This window comes from Anomaloglossus baeobatrachus, chromosome 4 (assembly GCF_048569485.1).
Source record: "Anomaloglossus baeobatrachus isolate aAnoBae1 chromosome 4, aAnoBae1.hap1, whole genome shotgun sequence".
Taxonomy (NCBI): Eukaryota; Metazoa; Chordata; class Amphibia; order Anura; family Aromobatidae; genus Anomaloglossus; species Anomaloglossus baeobatrachus.
Window position 1 is genome coordinate 438,645,094 of NC_134356.1, and position 25,487 is coordinate 438,670,580.

At 43.6% G+C, this 25,487-nt stretch overlaps 2 protein-coding genes across 4 annotated transcripts in view; one reads left to right on the forward strand and one right to left on the reverse strand.

The window, feature by feature from the left end:
* ACSBG1 (acyl-CoA synthetase bubblegum family member 1) overlaps positions 1-1,479 on the forward strand; it is a 155,822-nt gene extending 154,343 nt beyond the window's left edge. For both annotated transcript variants that reach the window (XM_075345498.1, XM_075345499.1), the window contains 2 exons: positions 254-500; positions 831-1,479. In XM_075345498.1, the coding sequence (XP_075201613.1) occupies positions 254-500; positions 831-913 (330 nt within the window). In that variant the 3' untranslated portion in view covers positions 914-1,479. The remainder of the gene's footprint in view (positions 1-253; positions 501-830) is intronic.
* Positions 1,480-3,132: 1,653 nt separating this feature from the next.
* IDH3A (isocitrate dehydrogenase (NAD(+)) 3 catalytic subunit alpha) overlaps positions 3,133-25,487 on the reverse strand; it is a 32,864-nt gene continuing 10,509 nt past the window's right edge. For both annotated transcript variants that reach the window (XM_075345500.1, XM_075345501.1), the window contains exons 3-11: positions 22,778-22,861; positions 10,763-10,877; positions 10,488-10,675; positions 8,482-8,615; positions 8,221-8,323; positions 8,053-8,117; positions 6,225-6,309; positions 5,013-5,165; positions 3,133-4,539 (exon numbers count right to left, since the gene is read on the reverse strand). In XM_075345500.1, coding sequence (XP_075201615.1) covers positions 4,456-4,539; positions 5,013-5,165; positions 6,225-6,309; positions 8,053-8,117; positions 8,221-8,323; positions 8,482-8,615; positions 10,488-10,675; positions 10,763-10,877; positions 22,778-22,861 — 1,011 coding nt within the window. In that variant the 3' untranslated portion in view covers positions 3,133-4,455. The remainder of the gene's footprint in view (positions 4,540-5,012; positions 5,166-6,224; positions 6,310-8,052; positions 8,118-8,220; positions 8,324-8,481; positions 8,616-10,487; positions 10,676-10,762; positions 10,878-22,777; positions 22,862-25,487) is intronic.

Here is a 25,487-nt window from a genome sequence, read left to right on the forward strand (position 1 = left end):
GAGCTCAACTGCTCGGAGCAGCTCTTGCCGTCAACTCAGGGAGTGTCAACTAAGCCCAGTTATTGGCTGCAGCATTGTCAACATGACGTCAGCTATACAGATAATAAGCCACTGGGAGCAGAAGGCGATACTCTGAGCTAGACTCAGGGAGGGGGAGTAAAGCAGTTTTTGGATCTTTAGCAGCTAGGGGTTTTCTGAAATGGGATAACAAATATAACATTTACAGCATAATACTTACTCTGTTCCTTACCAGAGCACGGTGGACCTAGACACTTTGGAACCATTGGATCAACTTACCTCAGAAGCAATACAATTCTGCCAGGAAGTTGGCAGTAAGGCAACAACAGTATCCGAGATTGTGGCTCAGAATGACAAGGCTGTGTACAGAGCTATTCAAGAAGGCCTAGACAAGGTCAACAGTGAAGCGGTGTCCAATGCTCAGCGTATCCAGAAGTGGACAATACTCCCCAAGGACTTCTCAATCGCGGGTGGTGAAATGGGTGAGACGTCAATAGCTTATTAATCGCATTATCTGATCATTCTGAATTCACCTTATAATAGGACATCATCATAATCTGTACAGATTAGCATTAAAGGAGTTGTGTCGCAATACAGTTTACTAGTCCAATTACTTGGGTTCCCACAGAAAATGGCACTCAACCATGTTCTATTCAAAAGGTATGGAACACTCCATCCCAACCGGGGACCACAGCAGTGCCGCAGCGCTCAAACACCTGTCACCTAAACTGTACTAAATGTAGGACAACCCCTTTAAGACTGTGAACATTTCATTATTTTATACTTATATGCTTTTTCTCCCAACTCTTTAGGACCCACAATGAAGATAAAACGACACGCCATCTTAGACAAGTACAAGCAAGATGTAGAAGCTTTCTATTCATCAGAACATTAGAAATGTCCAAACATGAAGCCAAAATGCTGTGCAATCTGTACATCTACCCGAGAACAGCACAGTCCAACAATACGAACAAGCCACCTTCTGAGCTGATGACAAAATACATTTGTAGCATAATATCAAATTAAATATTTGAGTTAAAATGTTATAAAAAGTTTACTTTTTTTTAATGTTTTTACAAATAATGTAATGTAGAAATCTTTTAAATAAGAACTCCCTCAACCTGGCCATGCACATCAGATATCTGTCATGTCAGCCAAATGCTCGTCTGGCCATCTGCTATTTCTTACAATCCTTCCCACCAAGACACATGCACTCCCGCTTTGCCTGAGCATGCATGCATTTTGAATGGAAAGAGAAGAAGCTGCAGCCAAACAATTCTGGTGGCAGTTGATCATCCCTGGGTAAAAAAGGATCAGACATTAAAATTCGCCGAGTTCTTTCCCTTGGCATCAATACTGGTAACACAGAAACCAGCAGCTTTGTCTGAATTGTGTGGCCCGAAGATGGAAAAACAAAACGATCCTTTAACAAATAAAAAGATTTACAGAGTTGGATAGAAATGCTTTGCTTTTTCTTTGTGTGGTTTAGGCTCCATTCTCACAATGTTAATGTGATCATCCAAGAAAAATAAGTAGGTTTTTTTTCCACGGGTGTCATCCTAATTGCATCTGTTATCTTTCCACTAAAGCAGGTAGGCAGAGTCTTTATCCATTGATCAGGTAAAAACACTTTGCACACTTTAGTATCTTCCACGTTTCATTAAAGTCCCCTTAACTTTAACCCCATCACGATACCTTCTGTACATGTATGGTGAAGTTCAGAAGTGGGTGTATGCTGCGGCCTCACAGGGTGAGCTCTCTCCATACTCAGCAAGCAATGGCTGTGCACTACTTACCTCTAACAATCTTGGGCGGTGCGATTATGAACCTGTCAAATGTCGCTGTCAAACTCTGGGGTGATTCTATGCACCGATCAGTGTCCCTGTGACATGAGTGCGAGTCTCTGATGGGTTAAGACAGCAGAGGATCTATTGAAAACCTTCGTGCCTTTCATTACAGAGCTTCCTGCCTGTGGCCAGGCTTCAAAGGAGACCATGAGATTCTAAATCTCTCTCTGTCTCTCTCTATCTATCTATCTATCTATATATATCATCAGTGCTGTATATAACACAAGCAATCAGACAAATCACAGATTATAGTTCCCCAAGGGGCTAACATATACAGTAAAAAGTTATATAAAAACAGGTTTTTTTAGAAAAATGTCAAATCACCTGCCTTTTTACCATAGAAAAAAAAATCAACTAAACATTGTGTTCACAAAAATTCGATCGAAATATTAAAATAATTAACCCAATTGGTAAACATTTTAAACAAATTCAAGAACATTAAATTTTAAAATTTTTGGGGCCACTACAATACCACAAAAACCTGCTGTAAAAAGGGATCAAAACATCATTCGCCCTTCAAAAAATAAGCCACATCAAGTTTCATCAACCGAAAAATTAAAACTATTATGAAACATGGCGACGACCTCTTAATTTTTTTTTTTTTTTTTACAAATTCAGATTTTTCTTCTTCTCTTTACTAAAATAATAACACTGGACATGTTTGGTATCTCCGCAATCGTACTGATAAGTAGGATCACATGGCCAGGCTGTTTTACCACAGTGAACAATGAATAAACAATTCCCCCTGAAAAAAAAAAAAAAAAACTCAAATTGAGGGGGGGGTTTCACAATTTCACAGCACTTGGAATTTTTTGTCCATTTTCCAGTACACTATGTGGTAAAATGGATGGCGCCATTCAAAAATGCAATTCATACTAGGAAAAAAAAAGAAAGACAAGTCTATGTAGTCAAAAAAATGAAAAAAAAAAAAAAAAAAAAAAAAAAAAAAGTGTGGCCCTGGGAGAAGGGGAGGAAAAAAAAACGAAAAATGGAAATAGTCTGCGGCGTGAAGGAGTTAATAAAAGGTTGACCTGCAAAATGGATGAGAATAGGACATGCTCGGAATCTCGGACTAGCGACACGGATCCATTTTTAAAACACGTGTATATGGATCAATGGAATGGTCCATGTGCTGCCCAAGAAAAAAAAAAAACGAAAAAAAAAACAAAACCCCAACAGTATAGACAGATGTGTGAATGAAGCCCAAGAAGGAATGTCTTGGTCCTCAGTAGGAATTCTAACCAGAAAGAAATGACATAAAAACAACTTGTTGGATTTTTTATATTTTTAAACACCTTGCACATTTAATGAATTTGCGTAAAAAAAGAAGTGCAATAGGAACACAGAGCAGCGCATATATCACAAGTACAGGATGAGTTCCCCAAAACAGTATAATAAATAGAATTCCAAAAATAAAAAGATTAAGGCAAGACAAGACATTCATAAAGGTGGGCTCCGATTTGGACTGTGCTTTATCCCACAAGTGAACAATGTGCTGCAGCACCCTCTAGTGGCTGATGGAAACACTACTCTTCAGCAAGGCCTGCAATCCAATGTGGGATGATACAACATATTAATAACGATACAGACAAAGGCAATCCAGATGCAGACATGCAAAACCATTAGGTTGCACCCGCCTTAAATGAATGATTAATTTTGCAAGCCTGCATAAAGAATTCAGGAGAAAGAAGCCACAAAGGCAGTCTCAACAAGCTGCCCATATAGTCCTTAAAGGGAATCCGTCACCAGGTTTTTGCACCTTCATCTGAGAGCGGGTTAATACAGAGACCCTGATTCCAGCAATGTCTCATTTACTGGGCTCCTTAGTGTAGTTTTGATAAAAATCACTGATTAATCAGCAGTAGATTATCATTAGAGGACTACTTGGTGTGTTGCCAGGTAGTCCATCATTCAAAAAACTGCTAGATCTGCAATTAAGAAAACGTGATCTTATCAAAATAACAGCAAAAAGCTCAGTAAGTGACACATTGATGCAACCAGGGTCTCGGGCTTTACATTATGCTGCTCAGATGGTGGGGGGGCAAAAACCTGGTGACAGATTCCCTTTAAGTGGGAAAATAAGATGCAAATATAAAGTGGTAACTTGAAATAAACGGAATTGATAGTTCAATGTTAGATATGCACTGCAGAAAAGATTAAATGGAGAGATAATGCAGCAGTAATGAATATATAAGGAATCTTTGGCCTCCCTCCAAATAAACTACCAGTAGAGGAAACAATTCAAGAAAAGGGGCACAGTATATATTGGTGAACATATCAGGACCATCAACCTTATTTTAAAGCAAACGTAGAGTTCTTCTTTAATATTAAAGCCGTGTTGGGTTAAACCTATAAACCCGTAAACTCCTCTTTGTGGATTTGAAGGATCCATTAGCTGCAGGGAATTCCGATTGGTGACGATATTGTCTTCCCTTCACTTTCAGAGAGATCTCCAGCACATTGCCTCACATCTTTGTATTTTCCATTGCTTATTGTAAATGAAGGGATAGGGGGGAGACTGAAATTGGGGTCAGCAGAACAGGATGTGCGTGTGGAATCAGCTGGCCAAGCTGGGGACAGAGGCAGAGGCTTACTCGCTGTCCCGTATTCTGCGGCAGATCTCGTCTGTAAAATCCGAGCACTTTGAGTTACCACCTAAGTCTTTAGTTAGAGCCTGTGAGAAATAAACATACATTTACAAAAGGAGAAAAAAAAAAAAAAAAAAGAAAACTATTTGGTAAAAATGTGTTCCAACAGGGCAGATGGCATCTATTACAAAACAGCAGAGGGCATACCTGCTCAACCAAACCTTTTAATATTCTAAAACAAGTACCTAAAGGTATGCCAGATCCATCAGCCAAGTCAGGAGTCCATGGCCCCTAGACCGGATTCGGTAAGTCTCTTACTACCTCCCGGCATCCCAGGTTGCCTTTTTAGATTTGTAAGCCCAGCACAACATCCGCAGTAGCTGCATTCGGCCTACTAATCAGAAGAGGCGCTAGGAATGCAGATTGGAGTTTCATAGGGCGGCGGCCATAGATTACAAGTGTGGCCTGTAACTCCTCTGGTACACACACCCTAGGCTGAGAATTTTGGTTTATTTAACACCACTGTCTCTTCCAATTAGTACCAGATATCTTCTCTTACCTTGCCAGCTTTTATGGTTTCAAAGCAGGAATTCTCTATTTTTCGTGCATGGTCCTGCAGCTTCATGTGTCGCAGCATCATCACAGCACTTAACAGCAGGGCAGTAGGGTTAGCCAAGTCCTTACCAGCTATATCCGGGGCAGTACCGTGGACCTAAAAATGAAAACTTCTAAATTCAGGCCAGAGGTTTCCATTAGTACATAAAATATTATTTTCTTTGATTAAAAAGGGTTGTCCTCTACCTCACATTTTCTTCTTAAATGCTAAAGTACCCCAGATAAAATACCCATACTCACCTCCCAGACCAGCAATTTTGGCTCAGTGCCTCCTGGCGGCCATGCAACATTATGTCACCAGAACAATGAAGAATTCATACTCGCCTCCTAGAACGACACTGTCTCACGGTTAAAGCCTTTACCGGTCATTTATGACTACTTCAGAACAATAGGGCTGAAGGCTTCATAGATAGAACAGTAAAGGCTGTGGCTAAGACACAGCACCGCTCTAGGAGGGGAGTATATAATATATATGTTTATATATATTCATGCATATAGTGCTATTAATTCTACAGCGCTTTACATACAATGGTAACACTGTCCCCATTGGGGCTCACAATCTAGAGTCCCTGTTTGTCTTTGGAATGTGGGAGGAAACTGGAGACCCCAGAGGAAACCCACGCAAACACGGCGAGAACATACAAACTCTTTGCAGATGTTGTCCTTGGTGGGATGTGAATCCAGGACCCCAGCACTGCAAGACTGCAGTGCTAACCACTGAGCCACCACAAGACTGCAGTGCTAACCACTGAGCCACCATGCATTACTGTTATTTTATCGGAGATACTTGAGCATTTAAGAAGGGGTTATACAGTATTTTTCAGATATATATGAATATAGGAAATAGCCCGAAGAGAAAATCTAAAACAAATATCTCATACCATTAGAAGCAGATTTTAGCTTTAGTGTTGCTTTATTTCACTCACTTTTATTACCTCCAACATAGAGATGCATCTCTGTATTCTTTCTTAAACTGCCTAAGACGCTGGAAGGTAAGTATATTACTAGGGGCAGAGATCTTAGATAAAAAGCTCCACTCCACCAGTGAAGAAAAAGAAAACGGAGTGTCGCTTTAAGCAAAATTCCTTAATGCATTGACACCTGTACCAATAAGTGAAAATGAATGCATCTGGATTAATATTAACTGTTTACTTACCGACTCAAATATTGCAATGCCATTAGCACCAATGTTTCCACTTGGCGTCACCCCAAGACCACCGATCAGCCCTGCACACAGATCACTGTAGAGAAAAAAAAAAGAAATAATTAAACCTTAGGGCTGTAAACTTACCAATTGATGCATTCTCCCATTAGATCAGATCTCGTCAATCTGTAGCAAGTGACCTGCAATGAAACTACCCAGATCACATAGTCTTGTGTGGATGGAAAGTCACTTTTTCTCTGCATTCCTCTAAGACTCATATTGGAGGTCAAAAGGGAATGCAATGAAAAGTGACTGGCAGTCCATGGGTCACATGGTGCGGATGAGAACAATGAGAGAATTCAATGATTAGTAAGTAGGGATGATCAAATACTTCAATTATTTGGCTTCGCGAATATTTTCCGAATATATTGCCGCTATTTAACTATTTGCGAATATTCGATGCACAATGTAAGTCTATGGGAAACCCGAATAAAAACTATTTGGGCTTCCCATAGACTTACATTGCACATTGAATAGTCGAATAGCGGCGAGGTATTCGGAAAATATTCGCGAAGCTGAATATTTGAGGTATTCAATCATCCCTATTAGTAAGTTTATTAGCAGTAGCACTTTGAAAACAATATACATAACAAAGGAGTGATGTACTTTATTATTTATTTTGTATGTAACCCCTTCTCATGTACAGCACCATGGAATTAATGGTGCTCTATAAATAAATAAATAATTAAAATAATAATAATGGGCTCCCTGAGCACATGGCTTATTAGTAAATTGAGATTTGATGAAGATTTTAGACCCCTAATAACACTAGGTAGGTGACCACGTCGAAACATGTGATCAGTGAATAGTAGGAAAAAACTTTAGCCTCATCTCGTGCCAAGAAAGGTCACTGCTAAAAAGCAAAAACAGGCTGCAGTATTATGGGGAGTTTCCAATACAAAGGGAAAACTAATATGAAGTAGGATTAGGACATCAAAAGAATCATTTTACCACAACTATTACCAAGGCAAGCAAATACATATCCTGTGTGGTGTAAGAATAAAGAAAACTTATACTATAGAAATATCAATGCGGCTTTATTGAATCTTGCAGGGGATGAGTACAAGTGGAGGGTAGGGTGAGGAGCTTGCAACACTGGTTTCTCACTGCTTGTGTGTCAGGACCCGTTGAAGCATAAGCTGTGCGAAACGGCTCGCCGTCATCCGTTTCGCACAGCTTATGCTTCAACGGGATCTGACGCACAAGCAGTGAGAAACGGCTCGCCGTCGTCCAGCATTGCAAGCTCCTCACCCTACCCTCCGCTTGTACTCATCCCCTGCAAGATTCAATAAAGCCGCATTGAAGTTACGGCGAGTGCTGCCTCTTCTACCTTCTCATGGATAAAGCTATTTGGACTTTCTCTTTTTTGGATGTGCACCTGTACTTTGCGATTCTCATGCGATCTGACAGAGTTTGGTCACAAGATTTTGGCTGTGCCCGGTTTCTCTTTTTCTTCCATAATATAGAAATATAACTATATATTAAATGAATTAAAAAATAAAATAAAATGAGACACTGACTGTTCCTCTACTGCTGCCTGTTTCCCCATTGGTGTCTATGTAGAGGGCGTCAAGTGGCGCTGCAGCTAATCAATAGCCCATTAATACCCTCTCACAAAACAGGGGGCAGCCCCTTTAAATATGATCTCCATATAAAAACAATTTTGGGGGGATAAAGACCTGATAAAAAAAATATCTGGCGTGCCTTGCAATGCAGAGGTTATGGTAATCCAGGGAAATTCTACATAATAGGGTCACATTTAGATATATGAAGGACAAACCTTAAAATGTCTCCATACAAGTTAGGCATAACAAGAACATCAAACTGTGTAGGATCCTGGACCATCTAAAGACAGAAAAAAAAGCTCAAGGAAACAATTACACGTGACTGGAGTCCAGAAATCAGAATAAATGCATTAACTCTATTGGGCTTTTACTTAAGAACTCACATTGAGACACACGGTATCCAAGTACATTTCATTAAATTTAATATCTTTGTAGTTTTCAGCAACTTCTCTGCATTTCTTCAAGAAAAGTCCATCAGACATTCTCCTGGGGAAAAAAAAAAACAAAACAAAACAGACAGTGAACACAACAAATATAATTCAAGAAAGGTTTCTAAGGAAGGGGGATGTTCTTCCTTGCGGAAAGTGCCAAGCCGGCATATGTGGTCTCCAATGTTATACCCCTTTGTGAACAGAGAAGCTCACATGATATTGGCTTTGTGCACCGCAGTCACCGTGCTTCTTTGGTTGTTCCGTGCATACTCAAAGGCAAATTCTGCAATTCTGTGGCTGGCTTCCTCTGTGATCAGCTTGATGCTCTGCACTACTCCATCCACAATCTAAAAGAAACCAAATAGCATTAGGTACAAATAAACGTAACACCAACAAAGAGATCGAAAGAGAATATTCTGATATAAATACACAGATCTAAAGTGTGCTGGCTGATGGTCAGATGGATACCTGCAACACTGGAGTTACCCAAGAATGACAAATAGGCCAATTATTCCAGCTTCCTTAGGGTCCGATGTTTCAAAGAGTTATGCAATTAAACTACTTAATTACAGGGCTGCACAAACCGCTGCCCAGGAACCGCACGCAGCCTACAAGCCACTCTGTGCTGCCCCAACCATCCTTATTAATGTACGCTCACATTTCCATATCAGAGAGAAGAGATGTGGTGCATAAGTGGAAGCAGGAATGTGGCCATCTGTGGGATAATGGGCATCTCCTGACTCCCGTTTCACTGTTGTTAAGATTAGTCCAGTCTCATCCACAAATACCAGAAGTGACTAGAAACATGTACACCACTGTGTGTTCATCCAAATCGCAGAATGGGGTAGGTCCTGCCTCCTATTCTAGTCAACAGAGCAGTCCAGACTAGTTCTTGTGCAATTATTTTGACCATAAATGTTATTTATTTTTTCACATGGACATATGGAAAAATTAACAAAAAAAATTTAAAAAACTGAGACAGATTGAATTTTGTGGAACTTGCTTGTTGCAGTCGCTGTAACGTAGGAGTCATAATGCAACCCTATTCGTAGCATCAACACGTAGCGATCTTTGGCCGTGTAACTTGTGTCAGCCCCAGCCTTGAGAGTGGATGAGGTGGAGATGTAGTCGTGCATATCTGCAGCTATATTCATAGTGCTAAGGAAACGGCCATTTCAGTAACCCTCACAGACTACGACGGAGAAGAAACAAATAAATGACTTTCTTTTTCTGAACTTTGAACCGGGTATTCCATTTCTCGGATACGTTGGAATCCTGGAAGTGAAAACGGCACCTAGCATACATATTATGGCACAGGACAACAATATGCCATAAATATTTTGCATAGTAATGCCTCTTTCTGTATTATTCTGACTCTTAACACTAGAAGTCCCAGGAATTTCGAGCTCTATAGGGTTCCAATGGTAGAAATGTTAAATGACCCCTCTCTGGGACTTCGTGTTAAGGGTGCTTTACACGCTGCGACATCACTAGCGATGTCATGCGCGATGTCACACGAACGACGGGGGGCGGGTGCTATTTGGTGATCGCTGCCGTAAACATCATCACTACGGCAACGTCAAACGCACATACCTTTTCAGCGACGTCGCTGTGACCGCCGAAAAATCCCTCCTTCAAGGGGGAGGTGCGTTCGGCGTCATAGCGACGTCACTAAGCGGCCGCCCGATAGCAGAGGAGGGACAGAGATGAGCGGCCGGAACATGCCGCCCACCTCCTTCCTTCCGCATTGCCGGTGGACGCAGGTAAGGAGAAGTTCGTCGTTCCTGCTGTGTCACACATAGCGATAGCGATGTGTGGTGCCGCAGGAATGACGAACAACCAGCGGCATGCACCACCAACGATAATATGAAAAGGAGCGACGTGTCAACGATCAACGATTTTGGACGTTTTTGCGATCGTTGATCGTCGCTTCTTGGCATCACATGCTGCGATGTCGCTAACGGCGCCAGATGTGCGTCACTAACGACGTGACCCTGACGATATATCGTTAGCGATTTCGCAGCGTTTAAAGCACACTTTAGGATTGTTTGAATCTGAAATTGTCCCTCATGGACCCCCACCGCCACCCCCGCCGAAAAAAAAAAAGTTGTGCAACCTGCTGCTACAAAATGTATTAGTGCTAATGTCCAGCAGAAACAAATAAACTACAATGCACATAGAGGAAAATCCACGCCAGATTACAGTACGGTGTGACGTACCACATGCTCGATCCCACTGTATTCTCCTTCAGTGTTCTCCCGTATGGTCACCAGGTCCACATCAGTGTAAGGAGTTTTGTAGCCCTCAATAGAAACACATGGTCGCACATTAGCATAAAGGTCAAACGTTTTTCGAAGTAACAAGTTCATGGAGGGATGTCCAGCAGCAATTGGCGTCTTCAAGGGCCCTGATGAGCACATGGCAAGAGTCGTTAAGTTATGGGACAGAATTTAATGCATAAGTTTATGAAAATGATTTTGGAACTTGAAGCTACCTTTAAGCCCCATCTTATTTTTATCCATGGATTCTTTGGCTTCTGGAGGGATCATCCACCTGCCACCAGGTCCTTTAATAGCAGTAACATTCCTCTCTTCCCACTGGACAGGTGCCTAGAATAACAGTGATCCATTTAGAAAAATATTGATTAAAAGGGGTTTTCCTACGGACAAACTTAGTTTAATCAACAGATCTTCGAATATTAATAATTTCCACAATTGGATGTGTTATGTAAACTTTTCCTGTGCTGAGATAATCTTATATAAGTGTTCCTGCTATGTACTGTGTAATGGCAGTGTGACCGTACAGAGACATGGTCTGATCATACCACAGCTCCTGGGCCAGGGAGGAATTAAAATAGTATAAAGACATTACAGCAAGGGATCATAGCTGATTCTTTTTGTGAGGTAAAACATTTCCGTGTTTTAAAATAAAACGTTTTACCTCAAATAAAGAATTATTTGTGATCCCGTGCTGTAATGTTTGTATACTTTACTTCCTCCTCGACCCAGGAGATGTGGTACGATCAGACCATGTCCCTGTACGGTCAGACACTGCCATTACACAGTACATAGCAGGACACATATATAAGATTATCTAAGCACAGGAACACTTTATATAACATCCAATTGTGGAAATTATTATTATTCCAAGATCTATTGATTACAATGCACTTTAAAATGAACGTTGTGGGACAACCGCTTTTAAGTGGGCGTTCACAGTGCATTTTATTCTGTAATTGCTGCACCAATGCATTGTTTTTACCACAATTTTCAAACATCGCTGCAAAAGTTTTATGATTCTACTGTAACCGTGGCAAAAAAAGAGAATTTTTTTACTTACCGTAAATTCTTTTTTTTATAGTTCCGTATTGGGAGACCCAGACATTGGGTGTATAGCTTCTGTCTCCGGAGGACACACAAAGTACTACACTAAAAACTGTAGCTCCTCCCTCTGAGCATATACACCCCCTGGATAACCAGATCTAGCCAGTTTAGTGCAAAAGCTGAAGGAGAATAGCCACCCACAAGTAAAGACAGAGCAAGAACCGGAACAACCGGAGACTCTGTCCACGACAACAGCCGGTGATAACACGCGAAACAAGAAACTGCCAACAGGCAACAGAAAGGGTGCTGGGTCTCTAAAATACGGAACTATAAGAAAAAGAATTTACGGTAAGTAAACAAAATTCTCTTTTTCTTTATCGTTCCTATGGGAGACCCAGACATTGGGACGTCTCAAAGCAGTCCATGGGTGGGAATAAACAGAAAAACTGAGAAGTAGGCAGAGCCTAACTTCACAAATGGGCGACAGCCGCCTGAAGGATGCGTCTGCCCAAGCTCGCATCTGCCGAAGCATGAGCATGCACTTGGTAGTGCTTTGAAAAGGTATGCAGGCTAGTCCAAGTGGCAGCCTGACAGACCTGCTGAGCCGTAGCCTGGTGCCTGAAAGCCCAAGAGGCACCCACAGCTCTGGTCGAGTGTGCCTTGATCCCCGGCGGGGTAGGCACCCGAGTAAACTGGTAGGCATCGGAAATGGCCGACCTAATCCAACGAGCTAAGGTCGGCTTAGAAGCCGAGAGGCCCTTACGCCGACCTGTGGTTAGCACAAAAAGAGAGGTGCACCGCCTAACAGCGGTGCGAGACACATAGATCCGGAGCGCCCGCACCAGATCCAGAGTATACAACGCTTTTTCAAAGCGATGAACAGGAGCCGGACAAAAGGAAGGCAGGGAAATGTCCTGGTTAAGGTGGAAAGGAGAAACTACCTTAGGGAGAAAGTCCGGAGTCGGACGGAGAACCACCTTGTCTTGATGAAAAACCAAAAAAGGTGACTCCGAAGAGAGCGCAGCCAAATCAGAGACTCTCCTGAGGGAAGTTATGGCCACTAGAAAGACCACTTTCTGTGAAAGACGAAACAAAGAAACCTCCTTAAGAGGCTCAAAGGGGGGTTTCTGCAAGGCCGTGAGGACCAAATTGAGGTCCCAGGGATCCAAGGGCCACCGGTAAGGCGGAATGATGTGAGACGCGCCCTGCATGAAGGTGCGGACCTGAGCCAGCCGGGCGATACGCCGCTGGAACAGCACTGACAGAGCCGAGACTTGTCCCTTGAGGGAATTGAGGGATAGTCCTAGCTGCAGACCGGACTGTAGAAAGGACAGAAGGGTCGGCAAGGAAAAAGGCCAAGGAGCATGGCCGGAAGAGAGACACCAGGACAGGAAAATTCTCCAGGTCCTATGATCGATTTTGGCCGAGGAAGACTTCCGAGCCCGAGTCATAGTGGAGATGACTTCAGGAGGAATACCAGAAGCCGTCAAGATCCAGGACTCAAGAGCCACGCCATCAATCTGAGATCCGCAGAATTCTGGCAGAAAAACGGACCTTGTGAGAGAAGGTCTGGACGGTCCGGAAGATGCCACGGCACCTCTACGGACAGATGGAGCAGGTCTGGGTACCAAGCTCGCCTGGGCCAGTCCGGAGCAATGAGGATGACCCGACGGCCCTCCATTCTGATCTTGCGCAGAACTCTGAGCAAGAGAGCTAGAGGGGGAAACACGTAGGACAGACGAAACTGGGACCAATCTTGAACCAGAGCGTCCGCTGCAAAGGCCTGAGGATCGTGGGAGCGAGCCACGTAAACCGGAACCTTGTTGTTGTGCCGGGATGCCATTAGATCCACTTCCGGAGTGCCCCACTTGCGGCAGATTGACTGAAACACTGCCGGATGCAGGGACCACTCGCCACTGTCCACGGTTTGACGGCTGAGATAATCTGCTTCCCAGTTTTCCACGCCTGGGATGTGGACTGCGGATATGGTGGACTTGGAGTCCTCCGTCCACTGAAGGATGCGTTGAACCTCCAACATTGCAGGGGACAGTACAGAGACCTTTCCAAAGATCTTTTTACACCTAGGCCTGCGACTGGAACACGGGGGCATCCGCTACGTCTTGAGGAAAGAAGGTTTAATCATAATCACAGACGAGGATTCTTTACTGTACGAGCAGTGAGACTATGGAACTCTCTGCCGCATGATGTTGTAATGAGTGATTCACTACTAACATTTAAGCAGAGCCTGGACGCCTTTCTTGAAAAATTTAATATTACCAGTTATGTATATTAGATTTTATGACAGGGTATTGATCCAGGGAACTAGTCTGATTGCCGGATGTGGAGTCAGGAAGGAAATTTTTCCCCATTGGAACTTGTTTGCCACATTGGGTTTTTTTTGCCTTCCTCTGGATCAACATGTTAGGCTACGGGTTGAACTAGATGGACTTAGAGTCTCCCTTCAACCTTAAAAACTATGATACTATGATACTATGATACTTACAGGGGAGGAGACATGTACTCAGTGAGGAGTGTTTCTCCTCTGTGAAGAACGGCCGCTGGGCGGAGCCACACTGTCCCTCTGCATGAATGACATGACGGGGGCAGTGAAACCGAAAGTAGGCCTCCGGCGAAGCCGGGGCCTAAATTTGAGCGGTGCGGCCGGCGCGCAGGCACCATCGGCGCGGTTCTCAGGCGACAGCCAGAGAACCCGCCGGAAATGTCACAAAAAACACTCAGCACACTCTCCCCACATAATAAAAGTACAGGGACCCCCAGAACATAAACGTCTCAGGTACTTAGCTTGCTGAGACGCAGAGCCACGTCCCTGGGGATGAGTGCTCCGTCCAGCAGGATCCTGAAGGGCTGCGGATGGAGACCGGTCTCCTGCAAAGCATGGAGAACCGTGCTGGCTCCCACTTCAAGCCAGAGCCCGAGGGATGGTGAAGGAGCGCGGCATGTAAGGCTCCAGCCTTGGAATCAACCTTAACAACACCGCCGACACAGTGGGGTGAGAAGGGGGACATGCCGGGGGTCCAGACTTGGACCCGCTTTTCTTCAAAATCTTTCCAAAAATGAAAAATCAGATGAGATGCATGTGTGGATGTATGCCTCCTGAACACAAAGCAATGAACTGGCTAGATCTGGTTATCCAGGGGGTGTATATGCTCAGAGGGAGGAGCTACACTTTTTAGTGTAGTACTTTGTGTGTCCTCCGGAGGCAGAAGCTATACACCCAATGTCTGTGTCTCCCATAGGAACGATAAAGAAAAATGCAATGTGGAAACAAAGCCTAATACCCGATATAGCAGTATATATTCCCAACAGTTGTAATAAACACACTAAGTTAATTACACATTTTAGATATTTACACACACAATTTAGACAATGACTGATGCACACATATATGAGAACATTGTGTAAGAGTACACTCACATGAGCATATAAATCAAACGAGTGCAATGTGAAAAAATTACACCTTTCCACTCGGACCAACGTTAGTGAATGAGGCAGAGCAGATCTGTGAGTTGTATGATTTATAAATAATTAATTTGCATTTTATTGCATGAAATAAGTATTTGATATAATAGAAAAACAGAACAGAATATTTGGTACAGAAACCTTTGTTTGCAATTACACAGGAAAGATGTTTCCTGTAGTTCTTGACCAAGTTTGGACACACTACAGCAGGGATTTTCAGCCACTCCTCCATACAGATCTTCTCCAGATCTTTCAGGTTCGGGGCTGTCGCTGAGCAACATTGATTTTCACCTCCCTCCAAAGATTTTCTATTAGGTTCAGGTCTGGAGACTGGCTAAGCCACTCTGGGATCTTGAAATGCTTCTTACTGAGCCACACCTTAAGTTACCCTGGCTGTGTGTTTTGGGTCATTGTCTTGCTGGAAGACCCAGCCACGACCCATCTTTTATGCTCTTACTGAGCAAATCTTGTTTGCAATCAATGGCCCACATTTGTGGGAGTAGTTTGTAGTATGGTATCCCACAGAAAGTGTGGAATCTGTATTCATTTTGAAAGGGCACCACACTCTGTACTGTTCTCCTTGAGTTTATTATCTTCTTGCCTTAATACACATGATGATCCATTATCAGCTACCCTAATATATTTCAGCGTATAGGCTAGTTATAAGTATATGTGGTTGGATCTCCTTTGGTGTTGTTACCTACATTGTATTCTGGACATCACTGATGCAGATACTACATTGGTCTTTGTTATACAATCGCTAAATACTGTGGCTCTGCCTTATCGTGGTATTGATTCATGCACTTTTTGCACATTGAACTTTAGATTACACCAATGCAACATTTACCATTTACATTGATCTATGTGTCATACCCAATGGTATGATGTATATGCACTTAGGAATATAATAGCATGAGACTAATCTATACCATTTTTTTTTTTGCCACATCTATTGTCCATCAAAGAAGGTAAACCAGACCTGTGCTTCTATTGTTCTATAAAAAAAATTTTGACCTTTTGTTCTGTTCTTTCATGGAAGAGATCTATCTATATAATATATAGATATATTATTATTATTATTATTATTATTATTGTTTATTTATAGAGCACCATTGATTCCATGGTGCTGTACATGAGGGGGTTACATACAGAATACATGTACACGTTACAATAGACAGACTAGCACAGGGGGAAGAGGGCCCTGCCCTTGCGGGCTTACATCCTAAAGGATTTTGGGGAGGAGACAGTAGGTGGGGTGTAGGTGGGGCGGCAGCTCCGCACGGTGGTGGGGCGGCAGCTCCGCACGGTGGTGGGGCGGCAGCTCCGCACGGTGGTGGGGCGGCAGCTCCGCACGGTGGTGGGGCGGCAGCTCCGCACGGTGGTGGGGCGGCAGCTCCGCACGGTGGTGGGGCGGCAGCTCCGCACGGTGGTGGGGCGGCAGCTCCGCACGGTGGTGGGGCGGCAGCTCCGCACGGTGGTGGGGCGATATACTGTATATACACCACAGAGATGTATTTATTAACCCCTTGAAGACATGCTGTGTCACTGACTTTGACCCACACTCTCACACCAGCAGATGATGGCTGAATTATTAAGCCATTATCAGCCTCTAAAAGAAACGGGTGGAGGAGAGATGTTAACCTTTAAATGCCAAGGTCAATCTGTGACATCAGCATTTAACGAACGCCAGCAGGGGTACCCATCATTTCACACACCTATCGGTGCACCTGTGATGTGTTCACTACTGTCACTATATGTGGACTACTGACAACATGTCTCCGAATTTCCAAGCAATACATTTTATATTTATTTTCTGAAAATGAGAAATGGACAAAATAACCAAAAAAAAATGCATTACTTTCACACCTTAAATAATGCAGAGAAAACAAGTTCATAATCATTTAGAAACAACAATACTAATAATATTTTAACTCAGGAAGAGTTCAGAAATCAATATTTTGTGAAATAACCATGATTTTTAATCACAGCTTTCATACGTCTTGGCATGCTTTCCACCAGTCACACTGCTTTTGGGTGACCTTATGCCACTCCTGGTGCAAACATTTAATCAGTTCTTCTTTGTTTGATGGCTTGTGACCATCCATCTTTCTCTTGATTACATTCCAGAGGTTTTCAATGGGGTTCAGGTCTGGAGATTGGGCTTCCCATGAAAGGGTTTTGATGTGGTGGTCCTTCATCCACACATTGATTGACCTAGCTGTGTGGCATGGAACATTGTCCTGCTAGAAAAAAAACAAACAGTCCTCAGAGTTGGGGAACATTGCCTGAGCAGAAGGAAGCAGGATGGAGTTCATCAATCCATTCCTGGACAGTTTCTGTTGTGTCAAAGATTAATATCCTGCTGTAATAGGCAATTTCCATTAGGGATAGTATTGCCATCAGGGGTGCATTTGATCTCTTGGTAATGTTTAGATACAGTTGTGCTCAAAAGTTTATATACCCCGGCAGATTTTTTGCTTTCTTGGCCTTTTTTTTTTCAGGGAATATTAATAACACAATGTTTTTTCCCACTAAGGGTTCCTAGTTGGGTGAAGTCATTTATTGTCAATCTACTGTGTTTTCTTTTTTATCCCTAGAACGCACAACCATAGAAATCAACCATAGAAAACAAGTAACCTAGCAGGCCTGCGAGGCCCCAAGTATGCGTTCTAGGGTTAAATCATAATGACAACCAGAAACATCCAAATGACCCTGGTCAAAAGTTCACAAACCCCAGTTCTTAATACCGTGTATTGCCCCCTTTAACATAAATGACAGATTGAAATCTTTTGCGTTAGTTGTGGATGAGGCTGTTTATTCTCTCAGATGGTAAAGCTGCCCATTTTTCTTGGCAAAAAGCCTCCAGTTCCTGTAAATTCCTGGGCTTTTTTTTTTTTTGCATGTACTGAGCGCTTGAGTTCTCCCCAGAGTGGCACAATGATATTGAGGTCAGGAGACTGAGATGGCCACTCCAGAACCTTCACTTTGTTCTGCTGTAGCCAATGACAGGTCAACTTGGCCTTATGTTTTGGCTTGTTGTCATGTTGGAACGTCCAAGTACGTCCCATGAGCAGCTTCCGGGCTGATGAGTGAAAATTTGCCTCCAGTATTTGCTGATAAAGTGCTGCATATATATATTTCCTTCAACTTCGACCAAGTTTCCTGTGCCTTTGTAGCACACACATCCCCACATCATCAGTGATATTCCTCCATGCTTTAGAGTAGGAATGGTGTTCCTTTCATCGGAGGCCTTGTTGACACCTCTCCAAATGTAACGTTTATGGTTGTGGCCAAAAAGATCAATTTTGGTCTCACCACTCAAAAATTACCTTGTTCCAGAAGTTTGGAGGCTTGTCTCTGTGCTGTTTGGTGTATTGTAGGCAAGATACTTTGTGGCATTTGCGCAGTAATGGCCTTCTTCTGTCAACTCGACCATGCAGCCCATTTTTCTTCAAGTGCTTTCTTATTGTGCATCTTGAAACAGCCACACCACTATATTCAGTGAATCCTGTATTTCAGCTGGTATTATTTGTGGGTTCTTCTTTGCATCCCGAACAAATTTCCTGGCAGTTGTGGCAATGTTTGTTGGTCTACCTGATCATGGTTTGGTTTCTACAGAGTCCCTGATTTTCCCTTTGTTAATCACAGTTTGAACACTGCTGACTGGCATTATCAATTCCTTGGATATCTTTTTTTATCACTTTCCTGTTTTATACAGTTCTACTATCTTTTCCCGTAGATCAGGTGACAATTCTTTTGCATTCCCCATGACTCACAATCCAGAAACGTCAGTGGCTGGATCAAAGATGCAAGAGTCTGTCTGGATCCCAGAAACTCACTCAGCTTTTATGCTGACACACACTGATTACAAATAGGGATGGGCGAACCCAAACTATAAAGTTCGGTGTCCGTACCGAACACATGGTGTTCATGCACATGACCCTGAACACGAGCTTTCTGGGACGTTTGTGTTACAGTTCATGTAACCATACGGGTCCAGAAGCTGTTAAAAAAAAAAAAAAAAAAAAAGCACGTTATTAAAAAAATATTCTGATCATACTTACAGGTCCTACGACGCGTCCTGCAGACGCTTCGGCTTCCGTGTCCGTCCGATCATTGCTGTTCCCCCCGGTAAGCACCTCTGGCTAAAAGGACCTGCCGTGACGTCATACCCATGTGACCAGTCACGTATGAATGTTGTATTACCTCATTGGCTACAGACTGGTCACGTGAGTATGACGTCATAACAGGTCCTGGTGTGCCATGATGCGAGTGTCATCGCATTACGGCACCCAATCACCCAACAGCAGCGAGTCAGCTGCATGTATTTCCACAGCTGCGGTGCTACTGTCGGGAGAGTGGGGTGATACACGGCGAGGCGCAAGTGGAATCATCCCGTCACTGTCAGCCTGTTGCATCGCTCTGACTAGAAAGATGTAGCAGGCTGACATGGCTCTCTGTGCTTCTGACTGTGCATAGGCACTGTCTGTGCACGAGATGAAGCAGAGTTGACTTTGCTCTTTGCTTCTCACTGTGTATAGACTGTCTGTGCACAGTGATGAAGCTGACATGGCTGTCCCTGTGGATTACGTCGGACTAAGGATTTTTTATATATATATATATATATATATATATATATATATATATATATATATATATATATATATATATATATATAATAAAGATGGAGTCTCTAAATGTTTTTTGTTTTATTTCTAATAAAAACAAATCTCTGTGTTGTGTTTTTTTTTTACTGTTTCCTAGAAACTCATGGTGGCTATGTCTATTTTGGCATGACACCATGAATTTCGGGCTTAGTACCATCTGAGAATACAAAGCTGGTATTACCCCCTTTATTACCCAGCAAGCCACCGCATTCACGGCCGCTGGACGAGCTGGGTAAAGCACCTGGAAATGGCGCCAAGAAACAATGCGCCATTTCCAGGGGCAGCTGCGGGCTGCAGAGAATCCCAGCCCCCTGCTGCCTGGCTTTACCTGACTGGCGATCAAAATATGGCAGGAACCCAGGCATTTTTTCTTATTAATTATTTTAAATAAAAAAAAAAAATTCATGGGTTTCCCTGTATTTTGATTGCCAGCTAAGGTAACGCCAGGCAGATGGGGGTGGCAGCCTGTAGCCGTCTGCTTTATCTGTGCTGAGAATCAAAAATACCACAAAGAACTGCGTCATTTTTGTTTAATGATTTATTTTTACAGTACTGTGATCTCAGGCAATCAAAATACAGGGAAGCCCATATTTTTTTTTTTTTCTAGTTATTTAAATAAATAATTTTAAAAAAAAATGTGCGGACTCCCGCTGCATTTTTTTCTATTGCTAGCCAAGGGTAATCCAAGCAGCTACTGGCTGCTAACCCCAACTGCTTGGTGTTACCTTCACTGGCAATGGAAAATCCAGGGAAGCATTTTTTTTGCCAAAAAACGAAACAAAATTGACGTGGGCTTCGCCATATTTTTGTATGCTAGCAAGGTACAGTAGGCAGGTACGGGCTGCCCCCAACCCCCAGCTGCCTATTACCTATGTACCCGGCTCAGAACTAAAACTATAGGGAAGCCTTTTTTTTTTAATTATTTCAGGAGTTTAAAAAAGAAAACAAAAAAAAACAAAAAACCACGACATGGGCTTCGTCACATTTTTGTTGTCTAGCCAGGTACAACTAGGCAGCTGGGGATTGGAATCCGCAGCGCAGTTGGCCCAAGCTTTCTGCCCCCAACACCCCCCCCCCTCTGCGAATTGCAGTCCGCAGCCGCCCCAGAAAATGGCGCTTTCATAGTAGCTCCATCTTCTGGCGCTGTATCCAACTCTTCCAGTGGCCCTGGTGACGGGTGGCACGCTGGGTAATGAGGGGTTAATATTAGCTTAGTTTTACAAGCTAGTATTAAGCCAGAGATTCTTAATGTCAGGCAAGTTTGACCCGGCCATTAAGAATCTCCAATAAAGGGTTTAAAAAAGAAAAAAAAAAAAAAAAAAAAAAAAAAGACACCACACAGAGAAAAAATACTTTACTAGAAATAATACACATACACACTTAGAGACTCCATGTCTTCTTTCTCCTTCAACCCATGCAGCTCTGCTACATCAGACAGCACTGCATGGGAAGAAAACGCCTCTGCTGCTCCCACGTGCCGTCTAATCACTCAATGAGGGAGCAGAAGCTGCGGGTTGGTGAGCGGTGACATCACCGCTGCCACCGTTGCAATAGTAACCTGACAGGCGGGTTACTATAGCAACGGTGATCTCCAATCACCTAATTCCCGACGCCGCAATTCACCGGCTGTGGCAGCCAGTCCCTGCATGTGGGCTAACTCTGTAAAGAGCGCCGACATGCAGGGACGGGGAGCCAAGCATGTACCCGAGCATCTCGCTGGTACACGGCACTCGCTGAGTATACTGAGATGCTTGGGCGAGCACCGCATACTGGCGAGATGCACCGACAGGACCTAGAATGACGTCATAGCTATGTGACCAGTCTGTAGCCAATGAGATAACACACACGTGACTGGTCACATGCTATGACGTCACGGAAGGTCCTATCATCAGTGCTGGTTACCGGGAGGGCACAGCGATGATTGTAAGGAGAAGCGGCAGGAGACAGAGTCTGCAGGACGCACTGTGGGACCTGTAAGTATGATGACAATGTTTATTATTAACTATATTCTTTATTTTACAGCCCCCACCGCCCCATCCCATAACTGTAAAGTCCAAGTTCGGTGTTCGGACGCAAGTTCGCGTTATATCAGAACCCAAACTTTACAAAATGTTCGGGCGAATCTCCCGAACACCGAACATTGGGGGGTTCGCCCATCACTAATTACAAGCAAACAGGTCACAGGTGAGGATGTTACCTTTATTAGCCATTCAAACCCATATGTGTCAACATCTGTGCATGTTATCAGGCCAAAATCACCAGGGTATGTGAACTTTAGATCAGGGTCATTTGTATATTTTTGGTTGTCATTATGATTTAAAAAGAGAAAACACAGTAGTTTGACAATAAATGGCTTCACCCACCCACTAACTATGAGTGGAAAAAAAGATTTTGTGTCATCATTGACATCTGAAAAAAAAAGGCAAGACGGCAAAAAATCTGCTGGGGTATGTAAACTTTTGAGCACAACTGTATGTGGTATATGTCACCACCCACATGAATGCTAAGATCACAAGGCTTCCTCCCACAGGTATCTCCTAAAATCTCCGTGAGATCCAGCCCACCGATATCTATACAGCAATTAGCTGCTCACTTCCCTCTCAGCTCCTGATTGGACTCTTATCAGAACCCTATCAGGCCTCGCATGGTCTAGAGCAGTTCTAATCATGGCTCTCACTTTCCTGAGTCTTGTGCTTGATCTAAATGCCCTGTTATTTCTACATGTAAATATAGTAGAAAAACCTAGTGCACTCCAAAATAAAAATAAAAAAAGTAAGATGATATAAAGCAACCGAGAGACAACTTGTGAATATCCCTTATGTGCGAATACTAAAATATTAGTACACCAAACATGGCCGACATGCTAAACCCTGGCTTATCTTAGAACAGAATATTCATGTTGTGAGTATAAACATACAGGCCTTTGTGGCCTATACAGACACAATGCTACATATCTTCACAAGCATGCACACATACCTGATGCAACACATTTTACTATGTCACTCATTACAAATGTGTATCGTTACCCATCACACTTACTTTGGCTGCCTCAAAAATCTTCATTACTGCAGACGAAATCTCAGGTCCTATCCCATCGCCTGGTATTAGGGTGACAGTCTGCATCTGCGAAAAAGAAATCACACATAAAGCTTCTCCTTTCCCCTGCCCAGAGGGTCTTAACTACAACATGGAAGCAAAAATCAGAAAACAAACTTTGTTTTTAATCAGCTATAGTGACTTAAAACTAATGGAGGATGTTTGTCTGCTAACTATAGCTTAACCATTCGTGGACTACTCATCCATATGGTAAAAGGTATACCACCACCACCACCACCACCACAGCCAGCAAGGATGAAGCCACTTCATAACACACTAAAGGGTGTTTTACACGCTACGACATTGCTAGCGATATATTGTCGGGGTCACGTCGTTAGTGACATCGCAGCGTGTGACACCAATGAGCGACGATCAACGAGCGCAAAAACATGAAAAATCGTGGCTCGTTGACACGTCGTTCATTTACTTAATATCGTTGCTGCTGCAGGTACGATGTTGTTCGTCGTTCCTGCGGCAGCACACATCGCTATGAGTGACACCGCTGGAACGACGAACATCTCCTTACCTGCGTCCACTGGCAATGCGGAAGGAAGGAGGTGGGCGGGATGTTACGTCAGCTCATCTCCGCCCCTCCACTTCTATTGGATGGCTGCCGTGTGATGTTGCTGTGACGCCGCACGAACCGCCCCTTAGAAAGGAGGCGGTTCGCCGGCCAGAGCGACGTCGCAGAGAAGGTATGTATGTGTGACGGGTGTAAGCGATGTTGTGCGCCACGGGCAGCGATTTGCCCGTGACACACAACCGACGGGGGCGGGTACGCTCGCTAGCGAGATCAGTACCGATATCGCAGCATGTAAAGTACCCTTAAGGCTAAGTTCACACAGTGCATCGTTTTCTAACCACAAAGATGCAGCGTTTTTGGCCCCAAAAACGCATCAAAAAACTCATGCTTTTTTTACGCCTTTTGACCAATGTGTTTTTTAAGTCAGATCTATTGCCTGGAAGGGCTCAAAAACGCAGGCAAAAACACAAAAAGAATTGACATGCTGCATCTTCAAAAACGCAGCCAAGATGCAGCCAACAAAAGATGCCCAGTGTGGACAGTAAAATAGAAATCTCATAGACTTTGCTGGGGGAAGGAAATGCATGCATGTAGGTGCATCTCTGTGACCTCAAAACCGCAGCAAAAAATAAGTAAAAGATGCACTGTGTGAACATAGCCTTAAACGCTCCCATCACCAGTTTCAGGCTGCCCTTTACATTTATGAGAAGGGGGTACCCTCAGACCGGAGATTTTTCCAACTATCCCCTAATATAATAAGTGGTCGCCAGGATCCCTAGTGGACCCTTAAGGAACTGACTTTCCGGCAAAGGTCGCATTTGAACTTCAGGGTTGTGGCTTCGAGGCATACAGAAAAGGATCCCGCAAACCTCACGTCTTATCGAAAGAGCTCGCTCTTTGCACAAACTCCGCGCTACTTTACTAAGCAGTTGCCTTGTGGTAGTTGCTCTAAAGACATGACCATCCCGTGTAAGAATAGCAAACTAACTTTCCCTTTCTAGGCAAAATGTGGATTTTGTAAATGGACTTTTGCTGGAAGATAATTTCCATTTGACAGATTATTGCATATTGAACTACTCTTTGACTTTACTGAATATATTGTATTGTCCCTGTGTATTGCAGGAGTTACTTTTCAGTTTCTCCCTATAAAAATAGTTCCTGGTCCTGTGGTCCGGCAAGACAGGGTGGTGGAAGAAGGGAATTTTGTTTACTTACCGTAAATTCCTTTTCTTCTAGCTCCAATTGGGAGACCCAGACAATCGGGTGTATAGCTTCTGCCTCCGGAGGCCACACAAAGTATTACACTTAAAAGTGTAAAGCCCCCCCCCTTCTGCCTATACACCCTCCCGTGCATCACGGGCTCCTCAGTTTTAGTGCAAAAGCAAGAAGGAGGAAAGCTAATAAACTGGTTAAAGTAAATTCAATCCGAAGAATTATCGGAGAACTGAAACCATTCAACATGAACAACATGTGTACACGAAAAAACAACAGCCCGAAGGGAACAGGGCGGGTGCTGGGTCTCCCAATTGGAGCTAGAAGAAAAGGAATTTACGTTAAGTAAACAAAATTCCCTTCTTCTTTGTCGCTCCATTGGGAGACCCAGACAATTGGGACGTCCAAAAGCAGTCCCTGGGTGGGTAAAATAATACCTCGTAATAGAGCCATAAAACGGCCCTTTCCTACAGGTGGGCAACCGCCGCCTGAAGGACTCGTCTACCTAGGCTGGCATCTGCCGAGGCATAGGTATGCACCTGATAGTGTTTGGTGAAAGTGTGCAGGCTCGACCAGGTAGCCGCCTGGCACACCTGCTGAGCCGTATCCTGGTGCCGCAAAGCCCAGGACGCACCCACGGCTCTGGTAGAATGGCCTTCAGCCCTGAGGGAACCGGAAGACCAGAAGAACGGTAGGCTTCGAGAATTGTTTCCTTGATCCACCGAGCCAGGGTGGATTTGGAAGCCTGTGATCCCTTACGCTGCCCAGCGAGAAGGACAAAGAGTGCATCCGAGCGGCGCAGGGGCGCCGTACGGGAAATGTAGATTCTGAGAGCTCTCACCAGATCTAACAAATGCAAATCCCTTTCACATTGATGAACTGGATGAGGACAAAAAGAAGGTAAGGAGATATCCTGAT